Raw genomic sequence first — 27,782 nt, 5'->3', positions numbered from 1 at the left:
CCTTGGGTGTGCACGCTCACCTGTTGCCTTTAGGCACCCGAAACAACCTTGCAGGGCTTCTTTTGGAGGCATTCGGGCGCCACTGCACGATGCACGAGCGTTGCGAGTCGTGAAACTTGTGAAACATCGCGGAGAACAAGCACACAGCAATCGGGGATCACGAAACTGACGAAACTCCCAACGCCGGTCAACGCACAGCAGGGCACGCTTCCCGATAACAGCAGATAACGAAACATGAAATGTCATGCAGCGGGCTAAGCTGGCGCCGGGCCGGCGGGCGCGCGCGGATACAGTCGACGGTGAAGAAGCTGACGGAGATGGCAAGGGGAGAAGAGTTGAGGGACGAAAGGGCGCGGCTTCCTGGACCGGCGCACGCCCGCACGCGCCGATATAGGAGGTCGTAGCAGGCACGTGGATTTGCTTTCCCGCCCTCCTGATGGATTGCGCCAATTACATCTGCCACCGGATTGGCCGAGACTCCGAGGCCGGACTCGGCCACGCGCATTCCTGAAGCTGAGCGCGTCGCAACTGGCTGCCCAATACGCTTCACTCTTAGACAAAAGTACATCCTTTGGGGTGTATATGAGCCGCACAACGATTATCATCACTGCCTTGCTTGCTTTTCCTTTCTTGAAAACGCCGCGTCCGCTACTTTCCTGTCGGGAATACTATGTCATGTTGATAACTCGCATGCGGTTCGTTACTGGGAAGTATCGGGCACGCCGCGTTGAAGAAAGGAAATGCGGACAAGACAGATGACGATTATCGTTATGTGGCAAAAGGGTGCAGTTTTGCTTAAGAGTGTACGGAGCCGGCGAAAATGCTCGTACCTTCATTGAAGCGACTCGGTAGCAGGACGCCGCTGGCCAACAGGAAGCCGCGCGCCAAGCAACCTTGCAACGTGGTCGCCGACCCGCAAGTGTTGCCCCATTCGCTGCAGCGGACCGCGAGTTTATGGAGGAAACATGTAACTGTTTATGTGCAAACACGTTTCACTTTCATGTTCTACCGATACCTATGAAAGAGCGATCAACTTTATTTTTTTTCTATTCTTTCCCTATCTGTCACAGGGATGGGGAATCGCCGTGTTAACGAAAGTGTAGAGGCGTCAAAGCCAATGACGAAGGGCTAAAAGAATGGAAAACATTTGGCTCTCCATCTTGGCCTGGTGAAAGTGGATCTCCAGTGAAGTTGTTGAAAACCACAACTACGACTGCTGAGGGTGTTATGCAATGCTTTATTGGTTTAGAGTAATGCTAGTAGTGATAACATAGAGTAAGGGTAGTAAAGAGAGTAATGGTAATTCTGGCGGTGTTGCGGCAACATTGGAATAAGTTGCTAGGCTGGTTCTTTTGTATACGAAAGGCTAGGGACGTTACTCCCCACGTCGCAAGCTGCCGTCTGCGGGGTAGCTTGGGCAACAGTAATCTGTACTGGCAAACATATGCGGGAAGCGCAACGTGCTTCGCATTGTTACAGGAGCGCCTTATGACCAATTATGTGATTCGCATGATTGTTTTGCACTCGACCTTCATTGAAATCGTTCTTCATTGTTCCGTATGCTGCATGAGTGATTCCAAAGAATGTATGCACTGTGCGCTTCACTTTGCTGACTGTTTGAAGACCCTGCGTTACGGGGCACCAGACACTGCTCCTGTCCCTGTACTGACGCCGGTATCAGCCCACACCTTTGCTGACGGACGTGGACACAGAAAATTCAAACCAACTAGAGGCTAACAGCTTCGTTGTAAAATAGAATGCATCGTTAGACGACGTTGTGCGATGAGTGGCAGCTGGGAAGAGGGGCGTTTCTCAAAGGTAGTGAGGGGAATCTACGGGGAGACATGGGCGTTAGTCCACGGAGAACAGCACGTGTAATCGGAAAGCTTCGGGAGCGGCTTTCTCCCGGCAGAGGATTCCATTAAGGTTATTACGCGAGGAGTACATAGCTCACCAACTGGTGCATGTTGGCGGCTGGCTTGAATCCTGGCACCAAGCCTAGTGCCATCTGACTGCGATAGGTATTGTGCAATCGCAGGATCTCCTCGGCCTCGCCGCCTCTCAGGCCCCGCTCGAGGATGCGGCAGCGCAGGTTGGGTGCCTTGCATGCCGTGTGCGTGACGCCGGCCTCGGACAGCTTCCGGTACTCGGGTCTGCACTCGGCGCGGCACCGCTCCAGTGAGTGCGGCGATGACAGCAGCAGCACCAGCGTCGAAACAAAATGGCTCGACATGAGGCCAAGGACGTCAGCTGCAGAGTCGGGAAGAAGGCCTTTAAGCAAAGGCGAAGAAGGTGTTTAAACCTGGCTGTTTTTATTCATGGGGCCGCAACAAATGTGGGGAGTGTGCTTACCTTAGACGCGAAGAAAAAATAAGCTTTTCTTACCTTGTGCTTATTCTTATGGAAGTATAGAGCCTTAACATGTCAAAATATCAAATATCCTTACCATGTATTAAAAGCTTAGTTATCCTTCAAGAAATATTTCCCCTACAGGGGATTTGTAATGGAAGAACTAGACAAAAGAAATTCAATTTCTTTAAATTAAATGCAAAGCTACAAGCCAATAATATCATGATGTAGAAAGCTGCGGCGAACAGCAGGAAAGAAAAGGTTGCAACACCGTATATCGCGTCTGAAAACGACACTATAACCAATTATGAACTAAACGCCACGGCTTTCAATGACTACTTTATGTCCGCTTTTCCCAGCACTTCGCAAAAGTGCAATTTCGTATGGCCAGCCTCAGCCGCAATTTCTGATCAAATGCACGATGTCACTCTATCAGTAAACGATGCCCTTCACTTTCTCTGCACCCTAGGTACTATAGCGACAGAGCCTGATGTCATACCAAAGCTGGTGCTAAAAGTATGCGATTGATTTTTGAACAATCTCTTTACGCATTGTATGTTAAAGCACTGAGTTAGGGGGCCTTGCTATACGAATGGAAATTTCCTTATGTAGTCCGAGAACATGGCGATGATAAACAAATGCAGTTCGATAAAACCATTAGATTTCTATGTTGTGTGGTGCTTCGAAAATAATGGAACATAAAGTGTATAGTAGCTATTAAAGCACTTGAGCCTACGTAATTTTTTCCCCCAGAACACGCATAGACACGCCCACGTACACAAAGCCTCTCAGTCGTCGATAAACTAGGTCTAGCCGCGTTAAGGAGCTCAAAAATTACTACTGCGAATCTGAAGCGCTTCGAAATTAATATTTTCCCCGGCCCATTAGGGAATAGAATGTATTTCCTGCTACTGCAGTTGCCTGCGACTGATTCATTGCTAAAATTACTTAAAGAAATTGTATAAATTCGCGCGGTACATCAACTGCCCTCTCTGGATTTTTTTTCTCAGCCTGCTCTTCCACGTGATTGCACGCATGTTTTCTGATGCGTCTTCCACTGTTAAGCATTTTTACACACCTCATTTCAATGTTTTTTTGACAGGATATGTGTTGTAAAACCGTTTGCTACTCGTCGTGTACATGTAAGCTTTTGTTTTCTGTCACTTAATGTTCAACTTATCTCTAAGATCAATCAGTTTACATTTCTTGCAAATGGTTTCCCGTTGTTAGAGCTGAATGCTAAGGTTTCGCAAATGACACGCTGTTCGTGGTTTCTTAAATTGAGAGCTATTACAGGCTGCTCAAGCTTCCCACCTTGTATTCAATGTATTGTTCCTCATATTTGTAACCATTTCTGCTTAAAGCCCCTCATGAGAGGCCAGCAGTACTCCTGAAATAAATAAATAAATAAATAAATAAATAAATAAATAAATAAATAAATAAATAAATAAATAAATAAATAAATATGTGACTTTCCTGTGGCATTTTCGTGTCATGCTCGGCTTGCAGAATATATTTTTGAGTGATCTAATGCATTATATGAAAGTATGCCTGCTAAGTGCGTGTTCTTAGATTAAAAAAAAGAAGCATCCTTGGAAACTTGATGAACATCTCGGCTCAAATTGTAGGCACGCAGCAGTGGTGCATTATCAGCAATTCCAGCTACGTCTGAGGTGCCGCGGGGGTCTGCTTGAGCCCCATTATTTTTTATTATTTTCCTCAAAATATACCTAAATAGATACAATCGAGTCTGCGATTGTATGCGGATGATTGTGTTGTTTAGGGCTCAATGAGGAAACCGAACGACAGCGATATCTTACAATACATTCAAAACATTTCGGAACGGGGTGCCACGTGGTGTATGACATTAAATGAATCAAAGTGCATTGTATATGGGTGTTTATTTCTATAACACTCCCAGCTGGCAGCATCATCTTGCCAGAGCTGCTAGGAATGCGAACAGCATGCAGATGTTCTTGGTTCGAAACTTGCTCCACGCCACCCTCTCGAATATGCGCGCGTAACACGGCACCCTTTTCAGTGAAACCGCACGGCCAACTCACAGCGTTCACAAGTCAGTGGGGGAGGTGGCGCGTCTTGCCTTGCTTTAGCGCGAGTCTGTTTGAGCATTCAGAAAGAAATTCAACAAGAGATTACACTCGGCGAAAACTCGGAACAGGGTCACGGATACTAATATTCTCATCCTTTAGTGGGCGCGAGCATCGGAAAAAGTGTGCGAAATGAACTTACTGATAACGTTTAGTTTTTTTTTTATTCTTTCCCACTAAAACTAAAAAGTTTTGCTTGTAAATGAACGTATACTTTGCGACCTACTTGTCTTGCATCACCCATAGCAACAAGCTAACGGCACGCCGAGCGCGACAGATGCATGCGTCATGCGCCAGACTGGCGCGACCGAAGTCAGCGGGGCCGGTTGCGCGTGTGAAGTTCACCCGTTCGACGACCCGTCTGCTTTAGGTGTAGCACGTCTGTTGGGTTCCCGGCGTATTCTTGCGTTTCTCCTGTACTTCGACACGGCACCACTGCACTATTGGACTACGGCAAGGTGAGAAATATTGTTCGACAGTCTGCGACGCATTTCAAGCAATTTTGGCTTTTACGGCACGGAACCGAGACTTGTGACGCAGTTAGCGCAAAACAGCTCGGCAGTCATGGCGTAATTAATTTGACTTAATGACTCGTACTGGCAGATGTTTGCGACGCTTTCTATGAGTCTCAACTTAACTCGGTAGTTCTTGGGCACGCTCTGCGCACCCGGCTTTGTGACGCAATTAGCGAAAAGCACCTCGGCTGTGGGACGCAGTTTCGCGTGTACTGAATCTTATTGGGACAAGTGTTGTCGCTTTTTCTGACCCCGAACATTATTGTAACTAATTTAGTTACTTCTTGGGGTACCTTTAAAACACAGTGGCCGCACCCGGCGTTATGGCGCAGTTAGAGAAAAGTAGCTCGGCCATGTGCCACAGTTAGTTTCGCGTGTACTGAACCTTACTCGGACAAGATCGTGACGCATTCTCTCACCCAAAACATTATTGTAATTATTTCGCAACTTTTTGCGGTGCTTTTGAGGGACGCTCGCCGCACTTGGGATTGGGAAGCAGTCAGCAATAAAGCAAGCGGGCCGTCGTGACGGTTAGTTTGGCGTGTACTGAATCTTCGTGAGACAAGTTTGCGACCCCGCTTTCTATACGGCTTCACAGCATGTACCTTCTTTCGTTACTCACGCTTGTCGGAGACGGCACGAGCGATTGCGAAGGGTGATAATACTGGAGTGTGTTGCTTGCGCAGGCAGAACGCGCAAAAGGTAACGCCGATGAGCTCAAAAAACAAGAACTGCCTTTTGGACGACTTTCTGTCTGTTGGACTGTCTTTTGGAAGACTTAAAACGGGCTTTCCACCGACGCATATGTCTTGAGTGCGAGTAGAAATCATTCTGCGGGCGTCTAGCATGGTTTAGCTGTGTATGTAGCGTGCTGTCGCGTCAGCTGAGGCCAAGTTGTTTTAGAAACGTGCAGTGGCCCGTGCATTTGTGCTCTAAAGTGCAGGGAATAATGCCTGGGAATCGGGGAGTGCTTCAAAATCAGATGTTTTCTTCATGATTTATAGTCCGGCTTGGAATGAGTCGGGTTTTTTCGACGCCACGTATGTGAAAGCGAAATACTTTTGTTTGTGATGTCATCGAGTCGCCACTTTCGCATGTTCTTCTCTACACCCAGTGTTTCTATAAGTTCTAAATACAAAAAATGACATGCTTGTACTCTTTTTTTCCGCTGATGCCGTTCCATGGAGCTTCGTACAGGAACTATTGCTGCTTACCTAGTGATCCAACGATGGATGAACGCACAAAAAGCGCAGAACGAGCATTTGTATAGAACGATATAAATATTTCGTCATTTACAAGGCGTTTCGGTTTTCTTTATGAATTTTCACGTGACAAAAATTCGATAGAGGCTTGTAAAGATCGTTCGAAATCATTTTAATAAAACAATCCCACGCTAAGACTGCGCGCGACTGAGCAGCAGCAGCAGAATAAAAAAAAATAAAAAAAAAAACGCGCTGAGTAGCGCAGCCGACGTAGCGCGTGCCAGCTGGCGTTCAAAACGCATGTGCCCAAAACCGAAACCGGAAGGTGTTATTCCCATCTGCTTGCTGCGCTACAGTCAATTCGGGCGCTGGGCTCTATCCCGTACAAAAATGACTGTTGATTAACCATTGATATATTGTTGGGGAATTGTTGAAACAACGGACTTCAACAAATTTTCAAGAGCAATTGAGTTCACTCAACCCTTGCACAACAATGTTACTGTTGAGTGTTCTCAATAAACAATTTATTGGGTAATTTGTGTTGATTTTTCTAGCTGTTTTTTGTTGTGTAGCAGTTGAGTCCAGTATACAACAATTAGGACTCGCATATGAAGACATTCCAAACATTTATTTCGATGCGTTCCAACCTCATTCCTGTCACTTTGCGGCAGGTAGGTTCTTCTTTCGCCTCGATTTCATTAAAAGAAAATAATGTATGACCGATGGGGTGGAATCGAAGGTCGGCCGTCGAGCCCGGTACTCTAACCAATAGGCCATGAGCGCGCGCATACTCCTCTCATTCGAAAGCCAGTAAGCTCTGAAATGCTTGGCGCGTGCGCCGCGTGCCACTTCCTGGTGCTGTCGCTTTGAAGCGCCTATCTCCGGGACCGCCCCACTTTCGTAGCCATTTTCGCTACGTAAAAACTGCAACGTTAGACTAGATTCATGACCGCCAAAATTCATAACAATTTATTTCTTCGCCGCTCTACAAATGCCATCGTCGTTTTAACATACACTAGATGACATAACCATTAGTACGATCCAAAATGAGCACGTTTCGGGGAGCAGAAGAATGCCAAATTCACTTGCAAACACGGTGACTACGCGCATGTGGAGTTCCCCAAAAGTAGACACGGCGGCAGCGCGGCCGGCGATAAGACAGGTGCCGACAGGCGACGACGCTACCTTCGAGCATCGGACGCGCTGTGGGAACCGTATGATGCAAGCGCGCACACGCTGCAAACATACACGGGTGAGGTCTTCGAATTTCCTACGATGTACCCTCTGTCCGCAAAGCAAATATAGATTTTTTATCCAATGTGCGTGGTACTAGAGATCAAAGAACGCGCTTTGAGATCGCAGCGCGCAGCCGCTATAACCATTGACTTCAAAGAGCTTCAGATTCAGCAACGGCCGCAACAGTATCACAGCTAATCGCTGTATCTGCGGCTGCTCCCGTCTCTCGCCTTGAAAGAAGCACGCGATTTATTTGAGCCTCGCCGAACTGTCGCCGTCTCATCTCCCTAGCCTGCAGGTCTCGTATGTTCAGTTAAGAACACCAAAGGGAAATGAAAGAAATACAGGTGACGGACTCTTATCATGCCTTACTTGTCACCTCGTCATCTGCAAAGGCATTACAAACTATTTTAGAAGGTTTACTTTTATAGAAATAGCAGAACTAGTAGTAATCTTTATTTCTAGGTGGCGCGACAAACGTCAAGGTAGCGTTCGGGTGTGTATGTGTGCGCGCAAGCGGTTGCAACCGAGCTTGGTTTTGCGCACACTTTTGCAACAATACACACGGTTACCGCTAGTTTCGTAGTCGCCTTTTTGGTCGTCGTATTTATTGTTTACGCTACGAATTAGGTTGTTCTTCAAGACTTATAAAGGTTAGTTGATGAAAAAATATTGCTAATTGATTGGCGGTTTTTAAGTGCCGTTATGTTGTGTTTGAAAGGTTTGTATAACTGAATACGATAGTGAAGCTGTGAAATGCTTTCGGACTCAGTTATTCGGTTGCAGTTGTGCGGTGGATCGCGCCTCGTGCTTCTTGATGAAAGTATTTGTTTCTTTTCGGACATCATGACGCTCATTTTAGTGAAATGCTTTAACGACGATAAGTGGGACGTTTATCCGTTGAAGTGGTTGGCTCACCCAGCTACTAGCCTTCTACTGATGCGTGAGCCTGGTTGTTTTGATGAGTTGGGCGGCAGAGGCCATGATGCCTGTTGGAGAGAAGGCACCCCGAAACAGTCGCAGCCGCACTTATGAAGATAGGTAAGTAATCTCGTTTTCTTGGGCACGTAGCCTTTTTCTATATTTTGACATTGACGAGCGTGAGATGTTAAGCACACCGTTCACTTTCTTCTAGCAAACCGCATGCCCCAGAGCAAATGCGTGCGATATAACTCTCGCTGCCTCCGTCACTTCGTTTCATACAATGGTAGGCGAAGAGGCAGCGGCGCCCCATGTGCGTAAAATTGTATTCCTTCATTTGTTGCTTTCTAATGCCGTTTCCTTCATTTGTATGACAGAACACTATTGGAACATAAGGATCGGCTTCTCTGTGCAGTGATAATTTTGTACAGTGGCCACGTCATCTTTCATGGGGGCTCACGTGGGCTGTCTAAGCGCTTGTTATCGCATTCCGATACGTGAGAGGCGCGCTGCCTTTCAAGGTATTTAGGCAGGGACTACGAGCTTATAGGAGAACCGCGACAAATAATTGAGCGTCAGGTGTGCAGCTGTGCTGCGCTTGTACCACACTCGTACCGGAAGGCAGCGTTGCACTTCACGCTTACACATTTCGTAACTATGGCGGCCGCCGTGGCAATTTGGGGCTCGAGGTCGTGGATACGATCCCTGCAGCGGCCGCATCGCAAACGAGCGGAATGCAAGAACGCTCGTGCATTGTGCATTGTATGCACGTAAAAATTTCCGGGAAGTCAAAATTAATACGGAGTCCCCAACTACGACGTGCGTCATAATCAGATCGTTGGTTTGGCATGTGGAACATCAGAATTATTTTTTTTTCGTAGTGGCTCATCGTATACCATACGGTTAGTGTGATCACCTTTTGTGCCGTAGCGGTTAAGCGCGCCTCGATTTAGGTTGCGGCTGATGATGCAGCGCACCGCGAAATATATTTCGCCTCTTTGGGATTTGCGGAGAGCGGCCAACCGATAAGTCGCAGCTTCCGCGCGGTGACTGTACACGGATACACAGCGCAAATGAACAGAGAGTGGTGACGACGTCGGCAAAAACCACAGCCGCCGACGGGCTCACCTTATCGCCTATCACCGCCAAAACTACCGCAGTAAGCATCTTTATCTAGCGCGGCGGTTGCCGTTGAAGGCGTACTGTACAATTTTAATAGGCGATAACCGAAACATGCCACCGTTCTCTGCAGCCTCTTTGAGTTGGACCGATCCGAATGTGCATTGCTTCCAGAAGCGAAAGTAGCGCCAATCGGTGCGTTGTCGCCTCGAGCTGAGCGTCGCACTCGTGTACCGTTTGCGCGGTGAAGAATGACGCGTGCATGAAGCTAGCTCACTGCGCGGAGGCTACCGCGCAAAACGCGCAAGGGCGTGTACGCGACGTTCTGCACACAAATCGCGCGTGGTGATCGGAGCCACGCCGGAGCGGCGAGCTTTAAAGAAGCGGTACATATTCTCACTCGTACAGGCACGCTCACGCTCGCATCGCTCTTGGCGTATCTTTAGGTCATTCCTTCTGCTGGACTTCTTCCTTAAGATTCCATATCTGCTTGGTATCGGCTATGCACTGTCGCGTGGTCTTTGGTTCTGCGAGAGAGCCGGGAATATTTTTCCCCGCTGCGAAACATCGCTGTGCGTGTTTTAGCTAACATTTACCATAGCAACCCATTTCTTCCTTGTCTCGACGGCACTCGTACAGAGACGCAAATTTTTGCTTGCCAGTAGATTGTGTACTTCTATTTCGTGCGTAGTTATGTGCATTTGTGTGGCGGATTCTTAACCCGCATAATCTCACTTTCTGTCCGCATTCCCTTCCCACAGGTCACGCATGCAGAAAATTCCCAGGTGCTAAAGTGTTCTACGCCAGAGACACCTTGGCGTCGTGCAAGAGACACCCGTTGATATGTGGCTGGTTCACTAGCAAGCTCTCAACTCTGTTGTTTTAATTGCGGTGAAAGACGTGATAAAGCTTGCATATATTTACGTGAAGTCATTTGTTTCAAGTCTGTTATTTTGCCTTCTCACAGTCAGCTGTAGCTCTTCCTGTGATGTGTTTGAGTACGAAACATTTAATGTAACATAATTCAGATGTATTTTGTGTATTCACACGCAAGCAGCTTCAAGTGTTCATGTGTTCAAAGTTGGTTGTTACAAGGGCATGCTTAAGCACTGCCTTTTGAGTCGCTTTGCCTTCTAGTCATAAACTTAAGTTAAAGTGAAGACCGCAATGATCTTTTTGATTGAATTCATATGTATAGGTTTTTTCAGATGTATTTACACTGCTAGAGTGCTGTAGGTACTAGCCTATGTCTCCAGGTTCGATGCAGTGGTGCCTTATGTACTGTAAGAATGTTTCACATGCACGCATCTTTAGTGTAAATAAAGGTACTTCAAGTTGATCAGTCTCTCCTTTGATCTCGTTTGTGTTATGAGCAGGCACCGGGGCATGCAAGTGTGAACAGCAAAGCAATTTCAATATATGAATAAAAATATACTAGCCCAACGAAACGTCAATCATATTTCAATGGCGACTTCTGAAATCTCATTGCCATCTCAACTGTGCCACAATGTGCTTTTCAATGCTGTGGCAATATTAATTCAACAACAGGTCAACAGAACTATCACAACGTCAGTTCAACGGAGAATTAATGGTAACTCTACAATCATTCAACAAAACAAACACAACGGGCCGTCTAAGCACAATGGACTTTCAAGGGTAACTTAAAATTATTCAACATTGAGGTACCCAATGGTGTTTCAATTAAATTTCATTGGTTAATATTCAAGAGTCCTCAACACTCAGCCCAACAATTCTCCAACAAACTGTCAATAATTCCTCAATAAAAAACTCAACATTGATCAACAAAAGTTCAATGCCTTCTCAATAACTTCTTTTGCACGGGTATGGACGATCGCGGTTTTATGGCAGTGTCCGCTCCTGTTCATGTTGTTCTCTATGGTTTCAGTATGGAAGTAAAAGGACAGGCAGGTGACAGGATGAGCGCTAATCCTGTCACCGGTCGGCCTTTTATCCTCCATGCTCAAACTGAGTTGTGCTAAAGCAAGAAAAGAACTTACAGCGTATTGCTAATCGAGCAGCGCGCCTTATGCAATGGAACTATCGCGGCGATACTAGCGTCACAGCAATGAAACTTTGCACTTGCAACACGCTGTCTGGACGCCTGCGTTTCTTGCGTTTGATTTTTTTCATATTTCTTGCAACGCAGGCCTTAGAAGTCATCCTACTTGCGTAGTCCGCAGCCCATATCATATCAGCGGGACACAGCTGAAGAAACGTAAGGAGAAAAATATTCGCCGTTCCGCCCAAAAGGCGAAGCACCGATTGCGATAGCACATTAGTAAATAGCTGTACGAACCAATGATAGTTTTATCTGCCTGCAACCATTCCTTGCAACCATTTAACTTGCAACCATTCGCTTACTAACTAAATTAAGAATGATAGAATGCCTGAGGTGACTCAACGAGGACGTAGAGAGAAGCAGACACACGGAGACAGCGCTGTCATTGTGTGTCTGCTTCTTTTTCTACGTCCTTGTTTAGTAGCGCTTACAGATTTTATCGTGGATTTAAACCAAGTATCCCGTCAACGTGTTTTAACTTAATTAAGCAGCACGGTGTCAGGCGCGCACAGGTAAACATGAGGCGCGTTATGTTAAGGCGCCCGAGCGTGCAATAGCCAGCAGAGTGCGCTCTTTTAAACTTAACGGCTAAAAAGCAACTTCCGGTGCGTGATTGGGGAGCTCTCTCTACGCGCCCCTTCCTGGAAACGGTACGCGAAAGTGCGCGCCTGCTACGGCTTCTGGAAAGATGACGTGTTTCGTACTCTTTCCACTGATGCAAGTCCGTTCTCCTTGCCTACTCGTTCCTCCCGCCGCCGCGCAGCCGGGCGTCTGAAGCTGATCTCAGGCGAGATCGGGAACGTGTTGGCGCGCTTTGAGCTTGGCGCGAACGTTGAGCTTGCATCACATACGTAAGCCGCTGCTGCTTCCTCCGTCGCCGCGCGTCAAGTTCTTCTACCTCTTCATCGTCTAACAAGAACTGCAGGGGTACAGTCGGCGGGGCCATTTTCGAAAAACGCGCGAAGTGCGATTGCGGATGCGGAAGCCATAGAGTTTCCTACAAAAATTACTAGAGGGAACTCTGGCGCTGCAGTCGTTGTCCTACCATGGGAATGATGGGAAGTACATGGATTTGTCTGATCTTCGTGCTTATGGATTCAAACGTTCTTGTGGCTTTGTATATTACGCTATATAAATCTTATTGTCGTATATTTCAGCGCAATCTCTATTCTTCGAAGTGCAGAAGACGCCGGGAGCGCGTACAATTGCTATTAATTGCAACGATTGAGCTTGTCTATGTGCCCAAATCGAAACGCACCAAGCGTCTCAAAGCACTGGCATGCCCTCGATAAATTCATTACTGCGTTTCATTCGCTTGTCGATACATGCATCGGTGGCTTAATGGGTTCAATATCAGGCTCCTATACTAGAGTCCTTGTGTTCGAATCCTGCCGTCGGGCAATTTTAATGATGTTTATTTAATTATTTATTACGCAATAAACTGTTGAAAATGACGAGTTTACAAAGTCACAAATCCGTTTGAAGCCAAAAAGGACGAAGTTTAGGCAAATCCATGTACTTCCCATAATTCCCATGCTGGGACAACCGCTCCCATTGTAGCTCACGTAGACACTAGCGCCAGAGTTCCCTCTAGTAATTTTGTAGAAACTCTATGGCGGAAGCAACATAACATTCGCCAGTCGGCGCGTTCGTGCACCCGAAAACAGTCGGCGAAAATGGCCGTTAAGTTAAGCTCTGAAGGCGTCGCACTCGAGCGCACTCGAGCGTGCTCCTTTGGAGTTCGGAGCACGCTAATTTAACGCGCCGATGAACACACATCGTTCGATGAGAGCGGAAACCGTTTGTGAAACGCTTGAGTTAGGACTCGCCGCAGCAGCCGCGAGCCGTTGACCTCCGTACATTTGTCGCGTAGACGCGTACAAAATGTCGAAAGCACAGTGCATACGAAGCTACCTGCTCTACGCGCCTTATGAAAACATCGCAGATCGCTTTGCAGATAAGGCACGCGCGGGAGCGCACTTTAGCCGCGTCGCAGACGGCTTTCAGGACACACGAACGCCGGCAACGCGTTCGTACGGCGCCCGCCAAAAGCGTCTACTACGGCGTCCGCGATTCGCGTGGCCAACGCCCTATAAGAGGCTGCGGTTGTCTCCGCTCTGTAAGAGCGGCGGGCGAGGAGGACATGAGGCACCGTAGCAGCAGGCGCAGGAGAAAACGCCCCTCCTCTTTCGCCTCACCCTTTCGCGCCAGAAGAGAGCATTTGGGCCGCGTTCCTCGCTCGCGAACGCTCACCCTCACAAGCTTTCACTCATACGCAACCTGACGGCGATGGCGACGATGTCAGCAGAAATGCAATTGGAGGGTCCATACAATTGCTATCGCAATAAACCGCAAATGAAGACAATTAATTTATTTAGTTTGTTTCCCCCATAATCATAGATTGGTTGAGGACGCCGTGTTTCCCAATCATCAAACTCGGCCATTCACAATAAATTGTTAGACATGCTATTTAATTAGGTCCTTGTTCGAACTCTGCCTATTTTGTTCATCTTATTTTGTTACCTCTCTATTAACGGCAGATATATTGATTTTCTCTTTTGATGTATAGAATATTGCGCAGCCTGTTCTGGTAAGCGTCACCGTGCCATTTTTTTGTGCAAATTCTAATTTTAATTCTTTAAGTATTGTCAAGTGTGAATCCCCTCCTCGCTACATACGGTGCTGCCCCGACAGGTGGCGCGCCACTCGCCCGCTTCTCAGAGAATAATGGCACTTTAATGGCATAATGGTATAATGGCAGATAATAATGACATCAGAGAATAATGGCATTTTAGGAGAGTTTCAGAATGGATTCAGAATAGGTAGGAGTTTAGATGAGAACTTATTTGTTCTTACTCAGTGTATTGAAATATCAAAAGTAGAAAGCAGATCGTTATATGTGGCCTTTTTAGACATTACAGGAGCCTATGACAACGTAGACCGCAACATTTTGTGGGATATTCTGGAAGGGAAAGGCTTAGGTGACGATTGTCTACAGCAATTGTACTGCGACAAGTTTGTGAGAATTTTTATTACCCCGCAAGAACTTAAGACTCCTTTCGCTTCTTTCGGCTTGTCGAAAACGCGACGAGCAATTTCCAACAGTTATCACATGGGAGCGTGTTGCTTGCGGTGGCAGAACTCGCAAGAGAGAACGCCAAAGAGCTCAAACATCAGGAAATTGTAACTCAAAAATTCTGTTTTCTGAGCGACTGAAGACAAGCTTTGCACCCTCGCATTTTTTTTGAGTGCGAATAGAAGGAATTTTGCGAGCATCCATCATGGTCTGGTTGAGGGCCTGTGTTGTACCACCTCTGTATTCGTAGCGTACTATCGCGCCGATTGTAACCAAATTGTTTTCAAAGCGCGCTGTAGCCCGTGTATTCGTGCTCTTAAATTGCAGGATGAAAGTCCCGGGAAGAGGTGAATGCTTCGAAAGAGGATGTTTTCGTGATATGTACGGTATTGTTTACGATCAGTCGGGTGTTTTCCACCTCATGTATGTAAAAGCGAACTGGTTTTGTTTGTAGCGCCGCTCTTTTACCATTTTCGCACGTTTCCCCTCTACACGCATTATTCGTATGTGTTAATACCAAAATGACACATGCTTGCAATTAAATTTTTTTTTCAGCTGACGTCGTCCGGTGGAGCTTCGTACGGGAACAACTGCTTACCTGCTACCACAACCTCGGATGAATGCACAAAAATCCCGCAACGAGCATTTCCGCAGAATAAAATATTTGCTAATTTCAAAAGCGTCTTGCCTCTTTATGGAATTGGACGTGGCACATATTCTATGGAGGCTTGCAAAGGTCGTTCTTAATCATTTTTACTTAATCAAATGATTTCGCACCAAAACCACGCACGTTCAAGCTGCAGAAGCAAAAAGAAAAAAAAAACGCGTAAATGAGTGCTGCCGGCTTAACGCGTACGTTCAAGCACTCGGCAGCGATGACATGCGGGAGACCATCAGAGCAGTCGTTCGCAAGGAACTGCAAAAGCTCTTTCCAAGGTCGCAGCGTCAAGTGGCCTCAATAGCCAACATCATCAAAGAAGAGGTTCAGTGATCGCCTGGAGTTCCTGAGGCGCGACCGCATTCACAGCAGCCGCAGCCAGAAGCGATGACATACGCCGCCATCGCCCTCCTTCGAGGTACCCAACCGCGACCACGCCAGGGCCATTTAACACCGATATTCCCTCGTCCCCCGCCGCCGCTGTCGCCAGCACGCCCACCCGTCGCACAGCGCAGCTTCACGAGGAAGACGGACTCATGGAGCGCCCCCGACCACTGCCCGTTATACTACCATTGCGGGATACCGGCGATGCCCATACCGCGATTTGCGACAGCGAGGATTCGCAGTTAACGCACCGTGTCCACAGCTTGGAGAGCGCCCTCATGACATCGCTGACTACTTCAATGATACTGAGCGGAGCCCTCGACGACTATCCCGTACGCCGTCACCAGGCCCCTACCTGTCGGCGCCGCGCCGTGCATACACTGGCCCAGCTCAGGTTGCCTGTCCGTCAACCCGTAACCGGAAAACTAAAAGCAGCAACCGATGGGTGTGCGGTTGCTGCTCGTCAAACTGACCAAAAACTTCCGCCGCCGACGAAGACGCCGAGGAGACCTCACAACAACACGATGCCATCCCGACGAAGGCCGGAAGCAAGGAATATGCACCTACAAAAGACCTGACGATGCGGCCTACCAGCCACACGTCAATACGACGCAGCCGTAATCCGACACCAATACCTAACTGTAACGCAAGACAGAGAACAACCGACCTCGACGTGCTTGTCGGCGGTCACGCAGTCACCGCCTTAATGGACATAGGAGCCGACTGCTCCGTCATCAGTGGATTATTTTCCGCCAAGCTGAAGAATGTCAAGACTGCATGTGACGGCCCTCAAGTTCGCACAGATGGAGGACAACTCATAACACCGACGGGAATCTGCACGGCAAGGATTACAGTTTATGACCGGACCTAACCTGCAACTCTCGTTGTCATCCAACGAGACGTAATTATCGGCAACGACTTTCTGAAGCAACACAGCGCCATCATCAACCAAGTCGATAACGCTGCCCTCAGACCATGTGATACCGACGGAGAGGTCTTCTAGCGTGCCTTGAGTGTATTCGAGGGCAATGCCGCACGACCCCTCGCTCCAGCATTGTTATTTCTGTCGGCAGCGAAGCACCAGCAGACGTAGCAGGCGTCATTGAAGGTGGCCAACGTCTACTGCTCGTTCGGGAAATTAGCGCTGCAAGAAGTATTGCTCGACTGGGTGGAGGAAAAGCGTTAAGTGATGCTGACCAACTTCAGCCACGGGCTCAAGCACGTTAACAAGGGTATGTCGATCCCATACATCGAGGAAATCGAATGAACTAGCAATGCGTTTGTCTTCTCGGATTCCGCCGCATTCACCCCGACGACCATAGTTTCGGTACCAGATTTCTACATAAATCCAAGTCTTCCCGTGAGCTAGCAGCTGCAGCTCGGAAATCTTCTCTGGCGATACAAAGACTGCTTTTCGACGACACCAAGGATTCAACCAGCACCAGTTGCAAAGCATCGCATAATAACGGAAGAGTGTGCTCGACCACTCCGCCGGAGCCCTTATCGAGTTTGGAGGCCAGAACATGAAGCTATGAAGTGAAGTGGTCACGTCAGCGGCTCCCCAACAAGCATGAACCCGTTTCTGTATTTTGTGCAGATTGCACTTCTCGGCTCGGCTGGACTGACCGGTGCACCTACAGTAACGGAAAAGGACACCACCCGATCGGCAGACACTACTCGAGGCGCCTGCGCAGATGGGCTTCTTCGTTACTTCGGCGGCAGCAGTGACCAGGAGCATCCGCCCCCCAGTTCGACGTCATCCGAGCCGAGAACTATAAGAACAGGGATGCACGACAGCTTCTTCAGTGGACACGTCAGCGGCTCCCCAACAAGCATGAACCTGTTTCTGTATTTTGTGCAGATTGCACTTCTCGGCTCGGCTGGACTGACCGGTGCACCTACAGTAACGGAAAAGGACACCACCCGATCGGCAGACACTACTGGAGGCGCCTGCGCAGATGGGCTTCTTCGTTACTTCGGCGGCAGCAGTGACCAGGAGCATCCGCCCCCCAGTTCGACGTCATCGGAGCCGAGGACTATAGGAACAGGGATGCACGACAGCTTCTTCAGTGGGCACGTCAGCGGCTCCCCAACAAGCATGAACCCGCTTCTGTATTTTGTGCAGATTGCACTTCTCGGCTCGGCTGGACTGACCGGTGCACCTACAGTAACGGAAAAGGACACCACCCGATCGGCAGACACTACTGGAGGCGCCTGCGCAGATGGGCTTCTTCGTTACTTCGGCGGCAGCAGTGACCAGGAGCATCCGCCCCCCAGTTCGACGTCATCGGAGCCGAGAACTATAAGAACAGGGATGCACGACAGCTTCTTCAGTGGACACGTCAGCGGCTCCCCAACAAGCATGAACCCGTTTCTGTATTTTGTGCAGATTGCACTTCTCGGCTCGGCTGGACTGACCGGTGCACCTACAGTAACGGAAAAGGACACCGCCCGATCGGCAGACACTACTGGAGGCGCCTGCGCCGATGAGCTTCTTCGTTACTTCGGCGGCAGCAGTGACCAGGAGCATCCGCCCCCCAGTTCGACGTCATCGGAGCCGAGAACTATAAGAACAGGGATGCACGACAGCTTCTTCAGTGGGCACGTCAGCGGCTCCCCAACAAGCATGAACCCGTTTCTGTATTTAGTGCAGATTGCACTTCTCGGCTCGGCTGGACTGACCGGTGCACCTACAGTAACGGAAAAGGACACCACCCGATCGGCAGACACTACTGGAGGCGCCTGCGCAGATGGGCTTCTTCGTTACTTCGGCGGCAGCAGTGACCAGGAGCATCCGCCCCCCAGTTCGACGTCATCGGAGCCGAGAACTATAAGAACAGGGATGCACGACAGCTTCTTCAGTGGACACGTCAGCGGCTCCCCAACAAGCATGAACCCGTTTCTGTATTTTGTGCAGATTGCACTTCTCGGCTCGGCTGGACTGACCGGTGCACCTACAGTAACGGAAAAGGACACCACCCGATCGGCAGACACTACTGGAGGCGCCTGCGCAGATGGGCTTCTTCGTTACTTCGGCGGCAGCAGTGACCAGGAGCATCCGCCCCCCAGTTCGACGTCATCGGAGCCGAGGACTATAAGAACAGGGATGCGCGACAGCTTCTTCAGTGGGCACGTCAGCGGCTCCCCAACAAGCATGAACCCGTTTCTGTATTTTGTGCAGATTGCACTTCTCGGCTCGGCTGGACTGACCGGTGCACCTACAGTAACGGAAAAGGACACCACCCGATCGGCAGACACTACTGGAGGCGCCTGCGCAGATGGGCTTCTTCGTTACTTCGGCGGCAGCAGTGACCAGGAGCATCCGCCCCCCAGTTCGACGTCATCGGTGCCGAGGACTATAGGAACAGGGATGCACGACAGCTTCTTCAGTGGGCACGTCAGCGGCTCCCCAACAAGCATGAAACCGCTTCTGTATTTTGTGCAGATTGCACTTCTCGGCTCGGCTGGACTGACCGGTGCACCTACAGTAACGGAAAAGGACACCACCCGATCGGCAGACACTACTGGAGGCGACTGCGCAGATGGGCTTCTTCGTTACTTCGGCGGCAGCAGTGACCAGGAGCATCCGCCCCCCAGTTCGACGTCATCGGAGCCGAGAACTATAAGAACAGGGATGCACGACAGCTTCTTCAGTGGACACGTCAGCGGCTCCCCAACAAGCATGAACCCGTTTCTGTATTTTGTGCAGATTGCACTTCTCGGCTCGGCTGGACTGACCGGTGCACCTACAGTAACGGAAAAGGACACCACCCGATCGGCAGACACTACTGGAGGCGCCTGCGCAGATGGGCTTCTTCGTTACTTCGGCGGCAGCAGTGACCAGGAGCATCCGCCCCCCAGTTCGACGCCATCGGAGCCGAGGACTATAAGAACAGGGATGGACGACAGCTTCTTCAGTGGGCACGTCAGCGGCTCCCCAACAAGCATGAACCCGTTTCTGTATTTTGTGCAGATTGCACTTCTCGGCTCGGCTGGACTGACCGGTGCGCCTACAGTAAGGGAAAAGGACACCACCCGATCGGCAGACACTCCTGGAAGCGCCTGCGCAGATGGGCTTCTTCGTTACTTCGGCGGCAGCAGTGACCAGGAGCATCCGCCCCCCAGTTCGACGTCATCGGAGCCGAGGACTATAGGAACAGGTATGCACGACAGCTTCTTCAGTGGGCACGTCAGCGGCTCCCCAACAAGCATGAACCCGTTTCTGTATTTTGTGCAGATTGCACTTCTCGGCTCGGCTGGACTGACCGGTGCACCTACAGTAACGGAAAAGGACACCACCCGATCGGCAGACACTACTGGAGGCGGCTGCGCAGATGGGCTTCTTCGTTACTTCGGCGGCAGCAGTGACCACGAGCATCCGCCCCCCAGTTCGACGTCATCGGAGCCCAGAACTATAAGAACAGGGATGCACGACAGCTTCTTCAGTGGACACGTCAGCGGCTCCCCAACAAGCATGAACCCGTTTTTGTATTTTGTGCAGATTGCACTTCTCGGCTCGGCTGGACTGACCGGTGCACCTACAGTAACGGAAAAGGACACCACCCGATCGGCAGACACTACTGGAGGCGCCTGCGCAGATGGGCTTCTTCGTTACTTCGGCGGCAGCAGTGACCACGAGCATCCGCCCCCCAGTTTGACGTCATCGGAGCCGAGGACTATAAGAACAGGGATGCACGACAGCTTCTTCAGTGGGCACGTCAGCGGCTCCCCAACAAGCATGAACCCGTTTCTGTATTTTGTGCAGATTGCACTTCTCGGCTCGGCTGGACTGACCGGTGCACCTACAGTAACGGAAAAGGACACCACCCGATCGGCAGACACTACTGGAGGCGCCTGCGCAGATGGGCTTCTTCGTTACTTCGGCGGCAGCAGTGACCACGAGCATCCGCCCCCCAGTTCGACGTCATCGGAGCCGAGAACTATAAGAACAGGGATGCACGACAGCTTCTTCAGTGGGCACGTCAGCGGCTCCCCAACAAGCATGAACCCGTTTCTGTATTTTGTGCAGATTGCACTTCTCGGCTCGGCTGGACTGACCGGTGCACCTACAGTAACGGAAAAGGACACCACCCGATCGGCAGACACTACTGGAGGCGCCTGCGCAGATGGGCTTCTTCGTTACTTCGGCGGCAGCAGTGACCAGGAGCATCCGCCCCCCAGTTCGACGTCATCGGAGCCGAGAACTATAAGAACAGGGATGCACGACAGCTTCTTCAGTGGACACGTCAGCGGCTCCCCAACAAGCATGAACGCGTTTCTGTATTTTGTGCAGATTGCACTTCTCGGCTCGGCTGGACTGACCAGTGCACCTACAGTAACGGAAAAGGACACCACCCGATCGGCAGACACTACTGGAGGCGCCTGCGCAGATGGGCTTCTTCGTTACTTCGGCGGCAGCAGTGACCAGGAGCATCCGCCCCCCAGTTCGACGTCATCGGAGCCGAGAACTATAAGAACAGGGATGCACGACAGCTTCTTCAGTGGACACGTCAGCGGCTCCCCAACAAGCATGAACTCGTTTCTGTATTTTGTGCAGATTGCACTTCTCGGCTCGGCTGGACTGACCAGTGCACCTACAGTAACGGAAAAGGACACCACCCGATCGGCAGACACTACTGGAGGCGCCTGCGCAGATGGGCTTCTTCGTTACTTCGGCGGCAGCAGTGACCAGGAGCATCCGCCCCCCAGTTCGACGTCATCGGAGCCGAGAACTATAAGAACAGGGATGCACGACAGCTTCTTCAGTGGACACGTCAGCGGCTCCCCAACAAGCATGAACTCGTTTCTGTATTTTGTGCAGATTGCACTTCTCGGCTCGGCTGGACTGACCGGTGCACCTACAGTAACGGAAAAGGACACCACCCGATCGGCAGACACTACTGGAGGCGCCTGCGCAGATGGGCTTCTTCGTTACTTCGGCGGCAGCAGTGACCAGGAGTAGTGACGAGGATATTTGTGTGGATGGTTTCATAGTGAAAGATAAACTGACAATTGCAAATGCACTTAACAAGTACTTTTGCTCTTAGTTCACGAGGGATGATGGAAACACACCACACATAGCTGCTTTAAATGATATTCCACCCATCGATGATCTCGACGTAAGCGAAGCAAGTGTACTGTCCTTGCTTCTTGATCTTGATATAAAGAAGTCGCCAGGCGTCGACGAAATACCTAATGCTTTTTTGGTGAGATACGCCGAACGGTGCGCCAAATATCTTTACGTTATTTATAATAAATCACTTTCATGTGCAGAAATTCCACGTGACTGGAAACATGCAAAAATAATTCCCATCCCTAAATCAGGCGACCGTTCATTGCTCCAGTCTTACCGTCCTATCTCCCTACTTTGCACTTCATCAAAAGTGATAGAACACATAATATTTAGGCACATCTCAGTATTCATAGAAAGCAATGGCCTCTGTAACCCGCGACAACACGGCTTCCGTCGTGGGAAATCCACTGTAACACAACTATTAGAAACAGTGCATGAAATCGCGGCAGCACTAGATGGCCAAGGCCAAATTGACATGGTATTCCTAGATTTTGAAAAAGCCTTCGACCGTGTGTCCCACCAAAAGTTGTTATCAAAGTTAAAACCTATTCTCAAAAACGAGCAACTACTTCACTGGATTGAGGCGTATCTTACGGGCAGGCGACAGACAGTCGTTGTTGATGATGCGAAATCAGACTTATCCGATGTACAATCTGGAATCCCACAGGGATCAGTCTTGGGCCCTCTGTTCTTTCTAGTTTTTATCAATGATATAGGGAATAATATACCAGTTAAAATTCGACTGTTTGCAGATGACTGCGTACTTTATCATGAAATTCACAGCGAGGCAGATCAGACGATCCTAAATTCATCTTTATCAGCAATAGCGACTTGGTGCTTAGAGTGGCAAATGAACATTAACCTAACAAAAACAGTATCAATGATCATTACACGCAAAAAGAAGCCGTTACCCTTTGTATACAGCATTAATGGCCATAACTTATCCTGTGTTACAGAATATAAATACCTTTGTTTAGTAATTGCGTCGGACCTTAGGTGGAATAGTCATGTAGCTCACATTAAAAAGAAAGCCATGAATAAGCTCGGATACCTGAGGAGGACCTTGGCTAAATCTACATGTAATATAAAATTATTAGCATACAAGACTTTCATCAGACCATTATTAGACTACGCTACTCCTGTATGGGACCCTTACACCCAAGCAAGCATAAGCATGATTGAAATGACACAGCGGAAATCAGTCAGGTTTATTTTTAATTCCTACCGCCGTCATACATCGGTTAGCGCTCTTTTACAGCAGGCGAACCTGGAAACCCTAGAGGCAAGACGGTATCGAGACAGGCTCAAAATGTTATATTTAATTCATCGGGAACATGTAAAACTAGATAAAAAATTGTATATTACCCCTTGTAGCCGGCGCCCAACGCGTTCATCACATTCATTCAGGTTAGAAGAGTATTCGCACCATACCACATTATTTAAGCAGTCCTTTTTCCCCCGAACCATCCATGACTGGAACTCCCTGCCTGAAAACGTTCTTCAAAGCTCCACCATATCATCCTTCATGCACGCACTCATTAATCTATGAACCGAAACGTTTCCCACGATTTCAATCCTAATCCATACACTATGTGATATAGATCATATCATGTTAAGGGCACCGTTCATTTCTTTGTGTGTGTGTGTGTGTATAAGCGATTGTGTAAACATGTGCTGTATTGCAGAATTCTTTGATATCTTCCTTCCTTTTTATTGTTGTTTCTTTCTTTTGCATTGTACAAAGACGACGCTTTGCTTGTTTCCACTTTTTTTTCTTTTTCTCTTGTGTTTCACATTTTATTGGCTCTCAAAGCCTATGTGTATATCCCACTCCTGCCTAGGGCCTCTAAAACAGGCTGGCAGTACGGAATAAATAAAAAAATAAATATTAGGCAAGAAGTCGACGAAATGCTGAACGACGACATCATCCAGTCATCAAAAAGAGCGTGAGCATCTCCTGTAGTCTTGGTGAAGAAAATGGACGGAACTCTGCGTTTCTGCGTCGATTATCCTCGACAGTACACCATTACGAAGAAGGACGTATACACCCTTCCACTGATAGACAACGCATTGGATCGGCTCTGCAACAAAAAGTACTTGTAGTCGATGGACTTCAAGTCTGGCTACTGTCAAATACAAGCCGACAAGCGAGATCGCGAAAAGACCGCCTTGATCGCACCAGGCGGCCTCCATGAGTTCAAAGTTACGCTGTCTGGACCTGCCACGTTCCAGCGCGTGCTGGACATGGTTATAGCAGGATTGTAGTGCCAGACCAGTCTCGTTTACTAGGATGACGGCGTCGCCTTCGCCAGAAGTTTCGACGATCACCTTAGGTGGCTTGGAACAGTACTAGAGGCTATCAAGTCATCAGGGCTCACTCTGAAGCCGGAAAAGTGCGCGCTTCGGCTACGATGAGCTTCTGTTCTTGGGCGGACGTGCGTCGAATGGGCTCTGACCATTCTGACCCCCCATGACGTTCTCAATCCACTGGCCCCACAAATTTTGTTTGGACCTTAGAGGACACACAAGCTGGACCACCTGGATACCGAAATCAAGACGGTAGGACCAATTTTTTGCTTTTTACCGCACTTGGAAGATTCCGCGTGGCCGAGCGGGCGCTAGGCCTAACCGGGCTTAGCTCAACTACGGGCGCTCGCGGGTACCCCCACTCGCTCCGAGGTGATGATGCAGCCCGGTGCGGACCCCCGCCCTATGAATTACCCAAGTTTTGAACCAACAACGAGCGGGCTACCCCAGAATTTATTGGAAGCCCAGGAGATGGACGAGGACTACCTCGGCACCACCGACTCCGAGAACTCGGTAGACGGGGGGATCGAGGATGCCGCCATGCGAGAGCAGCAGCACGAAGCCCAGAGAGAAGACGAATCGAACTGGGAATTGGCCTTGTCCAAACGCCAGAAGAAGCGACAAAGGAAGATGGAACTCAACGCTCCCGGGAATTTTCCGCCCACCACTCAAGGTGACCCCAGCGGAAAAACTCCGGCCACTGCTCCGCCGGCAGCTGGTGCGCCAGCTGCCGCCGCCTCGAATAGCGTCAAGAGAGGAGCGATGCGGCGGCACAGGCCACGGCTGCCCCCGCTCCCCAAGGACGATTTCAAAATCATTTTGCGGCCGAAAGGACTCGTAATCAGATTGCTCCAGACCCACCAAGTAGCCCGCGCCGTAGCGGCAGCGTGCAACCACCAATGTAAAGGAGAAGATCTGATCATCAGACTTCGCACGGGATCAAACATCATAATAATGAGCACGGCAAGCGAGACGGCCGCCCAACACGTGAGACGCATTTCCAACCTCACGTTCGGGGAACGCTCGTACAATGTCAATGCTTACGTGGCAGCTCCGGAAGACACCCGCCGCGGCGTGATTCACGGAGTGGACCCCGGGACTTCGCCGGAAGAACTGAAAGCCAACCTGCGGGTGCGGACTCAAGGAGTCAAGATTCACAGCGCCCGAATGCTAGGAAAATCCAAGTCGGCTGTCATCACCTTCGACGGCCCCATAGTACCGAAACAAGTCATTTATTACGGAGGTGAAATGTGGTGCTACGCGTGTCGTCCCACCAGGCAGGTATGTTATATCTGCTGTCAACAAGGTCATCGGTCGGACATGTGCCCCAATCCGAAAGCCAGGGCGTGCAAGCAGTGCGGTGCGCAAAACCCGGCGGAGGGCCACCAATGCACACCCAAATGCCTGATCTGTGGCGGAAGCCACGTCACCGGATCCAAAGAATGCCAAGACAAGTTAAAGAAAGCCAGGGAGCTGCGTAGCAACCACGGCGCCAGGGGAGGCGGCGGCGGCAGCCACGACAGCAGACGCCGCAGCCGGGGCGACCGCGGTAAGAAGCTGCGGTGGTGCAGCTCTGAGGGGGAGACCTCGAGGAGCCGTTCGAGATCCCGGGCGTCACGGAGCCGGTCGAGGATCCGTTCATGGTCCTTCCCGCCCCTGGTGTCCCTGGTTGGCCAGCAGCAGCAAAAGCAGAAGACACCCGCACGGAAGACCGGAGTCAAGGTGAGCTGGGGAGCAGGAAATCCTTGGTTTGCTCCGCACTCGGGAGGGGAAGTTAAATAGGACACAAACACAAATAACAACAACGCGCCTAAACAGCAGGAGGGTGCGAACAAAGTTATTACAGCCCTAAGACGCGAACTAGAACTCGCCCGCGTCAGACAGAGCGAGTTAGAACGCCAGGTAGCCGAGCTTACGAAGGCAGTTAGGGACCAGAGACCGAGCAGCCCTCCGCAGCCGCAACCCGACCTAACCCAACCACCGCACTTGTCGCAGGCAAGCAACGAGAACTTCAACAGATTTAAAGCCGAAATGCAGCAGATGATGCAACAGATGCAACAGATGATTCAACAAACAACACAACAAACGCAAGCGCCAATAACGGCATTACGCAGCTTGATCCGCAAACAAAAATTCACCGAAAACATCAGAGAGAAGGCATACCACCGTCCCGCGCTGACAGGCCTCGCCAACGCGACCGCGACTAACACAGAAGCTTAACATGGCCAGAAAAACCTTAAGCAAACAAGAAAATCTAGACATATGGCAATGGAACTGCAGAGGCTACCGAAGGAAGCAGGGCCTACTTCAACAATATATTCATACACAACAAACGCCACCCGACATTATTGCGCTTCAGGAAACGGGCACCACACCAACCCAGGAGCATACACGTGCTACGAAACCCAGGAAAAAGGAAGGACGGCAATCTTAGTCAACAAAGCGATCATAGCCATAAACCACAATAGGATATGCGAAAGAGACATAGAGGACGTGATCGTAGAAATTATCCCAAAGAAAAAGAAGAAAGGGGGCAGCATCTTCATCGTAAATACCTACAGCGCGCCGAAACAAAAGAAAGCGAAATTCCAAGAGCTCTTCCAAGGCGCCAGCAAATTGGCAAAGGGCAACACGCTAGTCGTCTTAGGCGATTTTAATGCCAGGGACAAGAGCTGGGGATACAAGAATTTCAACGTTAAAGGAAAGACACTAGCAGAAGTGGCAGAGAATGCAGGCTACATTCTCCTCACAGACCCGGAAACTCCGACCAGAATGGGCAACAGCGTCAGTGCCGACACTTGTCCGGACCTCACCTTCATCAAAGGACCATGGTAGGCGCAATGGCAGAACCTGATGGAAAACCTGGGGAGCGACCACTACGTACTCAAAACTCAAGTGACTTCAGACAGGCTTAAACGGCAGCTAGGAACAGTCAAAATAACGAAAATATTGCACCAGAACCATGATATCGCGCTAAACCGCATTCGTCTGCACTTATGATTGCTTACCTAAACCGGACAATCCACTTTTACGCTTTGTGTCGGGACATAAGTGACGTGACACACTTGATCTGGTTCTGGCCTCCATTAAAAGAGTAACGGAAGCCTTCGTGGCCTACAAAAGAAAGGGATTCTGAACACGAGCTTTAAGGATGTTCCCTGAAGCGCCCACGGGAAAAGAAAACAGCTCTACGGCTGTTGATTGCGTTCTCCACAGTTTGCAGAAATACGAATGCTCAGAAGAAACCGACCAAGTGCGCCAGGCTAAACCGGGCTGGCGCAGCACCACCGCTAAAAGCAATCCACCGGTAGAACTATAGGCTGATCCAGCACATGAGATTAGTGGCTTCCTGCTTCTCAGCACTATACGGCAAGTTCGAGCACCCGTGGTAGTGGCTATATTCCAAATAAAACCCATTGTTAGGCTATTATTGCAAAACGTTTCTGTATTTCCACAACAAAGGGTGGTTGAATTTTATGACGAGGTATCTACTGTTTCATGGTTCTCAGATTTAAACTTCATCCATTAGTAAATCAGCTCACCTGAGCAACCAGAAATCCTCCGACGACCCAGCATCACGGGAAATACGCAGGCGATTCTCGGATGCACGTCGAGTAGCGCTTTTAAGGAGGAACGATAGTCGTGCGTGTCTTCGCGTACGCGGGGCGCGGCTCAGAAACTTCGGCGTCCATTAGCCGCTAAGGAGGTCGCGTGAACGAAGCCTGCCAAGGTCGCTCGCACCTTGGTGAAGACA

General features: G+C 49.6%; 1 protein-coding gene across 2 annotated transcripts in view; it reads right to left on the bottom strand.

The window, feature by feature from the left end:
• Positions 1–27,782, bottom strand: part of LOC135899893 (CRISP/Allergen/PR-1-like) — a 232,784-nt gene that overhangs the window by 156,535 nt on the left and 48,467 nt on the right. The window contains exons 1-2 of one of the 2 annotated variants that reach the window (XM_065429286.2): positions 27,571–27,606; positions 1,955–2,250 (exon numbers count right to left, since the gene is read on the bottom strand). In XM_065429286.2, coding sequence (XP_065285358.2) covers positions 1,955–2,250; positions 27,571–27,604 — 330 coding nt within the window. In that variant the 5' untranslated portion in view covers positions 27,605–27,606. Of the gene's footprint in view, positions 1–1,954; positions 2,251–27,570; positions 27,607–27,782 lie in introns of those variants that run through there. The other variant, XM_070536296.1, reaches the window with a different exon arrangement.

This window comes from Dermacentor albipictus, chromosome 3 (assembly GCF_038994185.2).
Source record: "Dermacentor albipictus isolate Rhodes 1998 colony chromosome 3, USDA_Dalb.pri_finalv2, whole genome shotgun sequence".
NCBI classification, from domain to species: domain Eukaryota; kingdom Metazoa; phylum Arthropoda; class Arachnida; order Ixodida; family Ixodidae; genus Dermacentor; species Dermacentor albipictus.
This window is presented reverse-complemented; position numbering and strand designations above follow the sequence as displayed.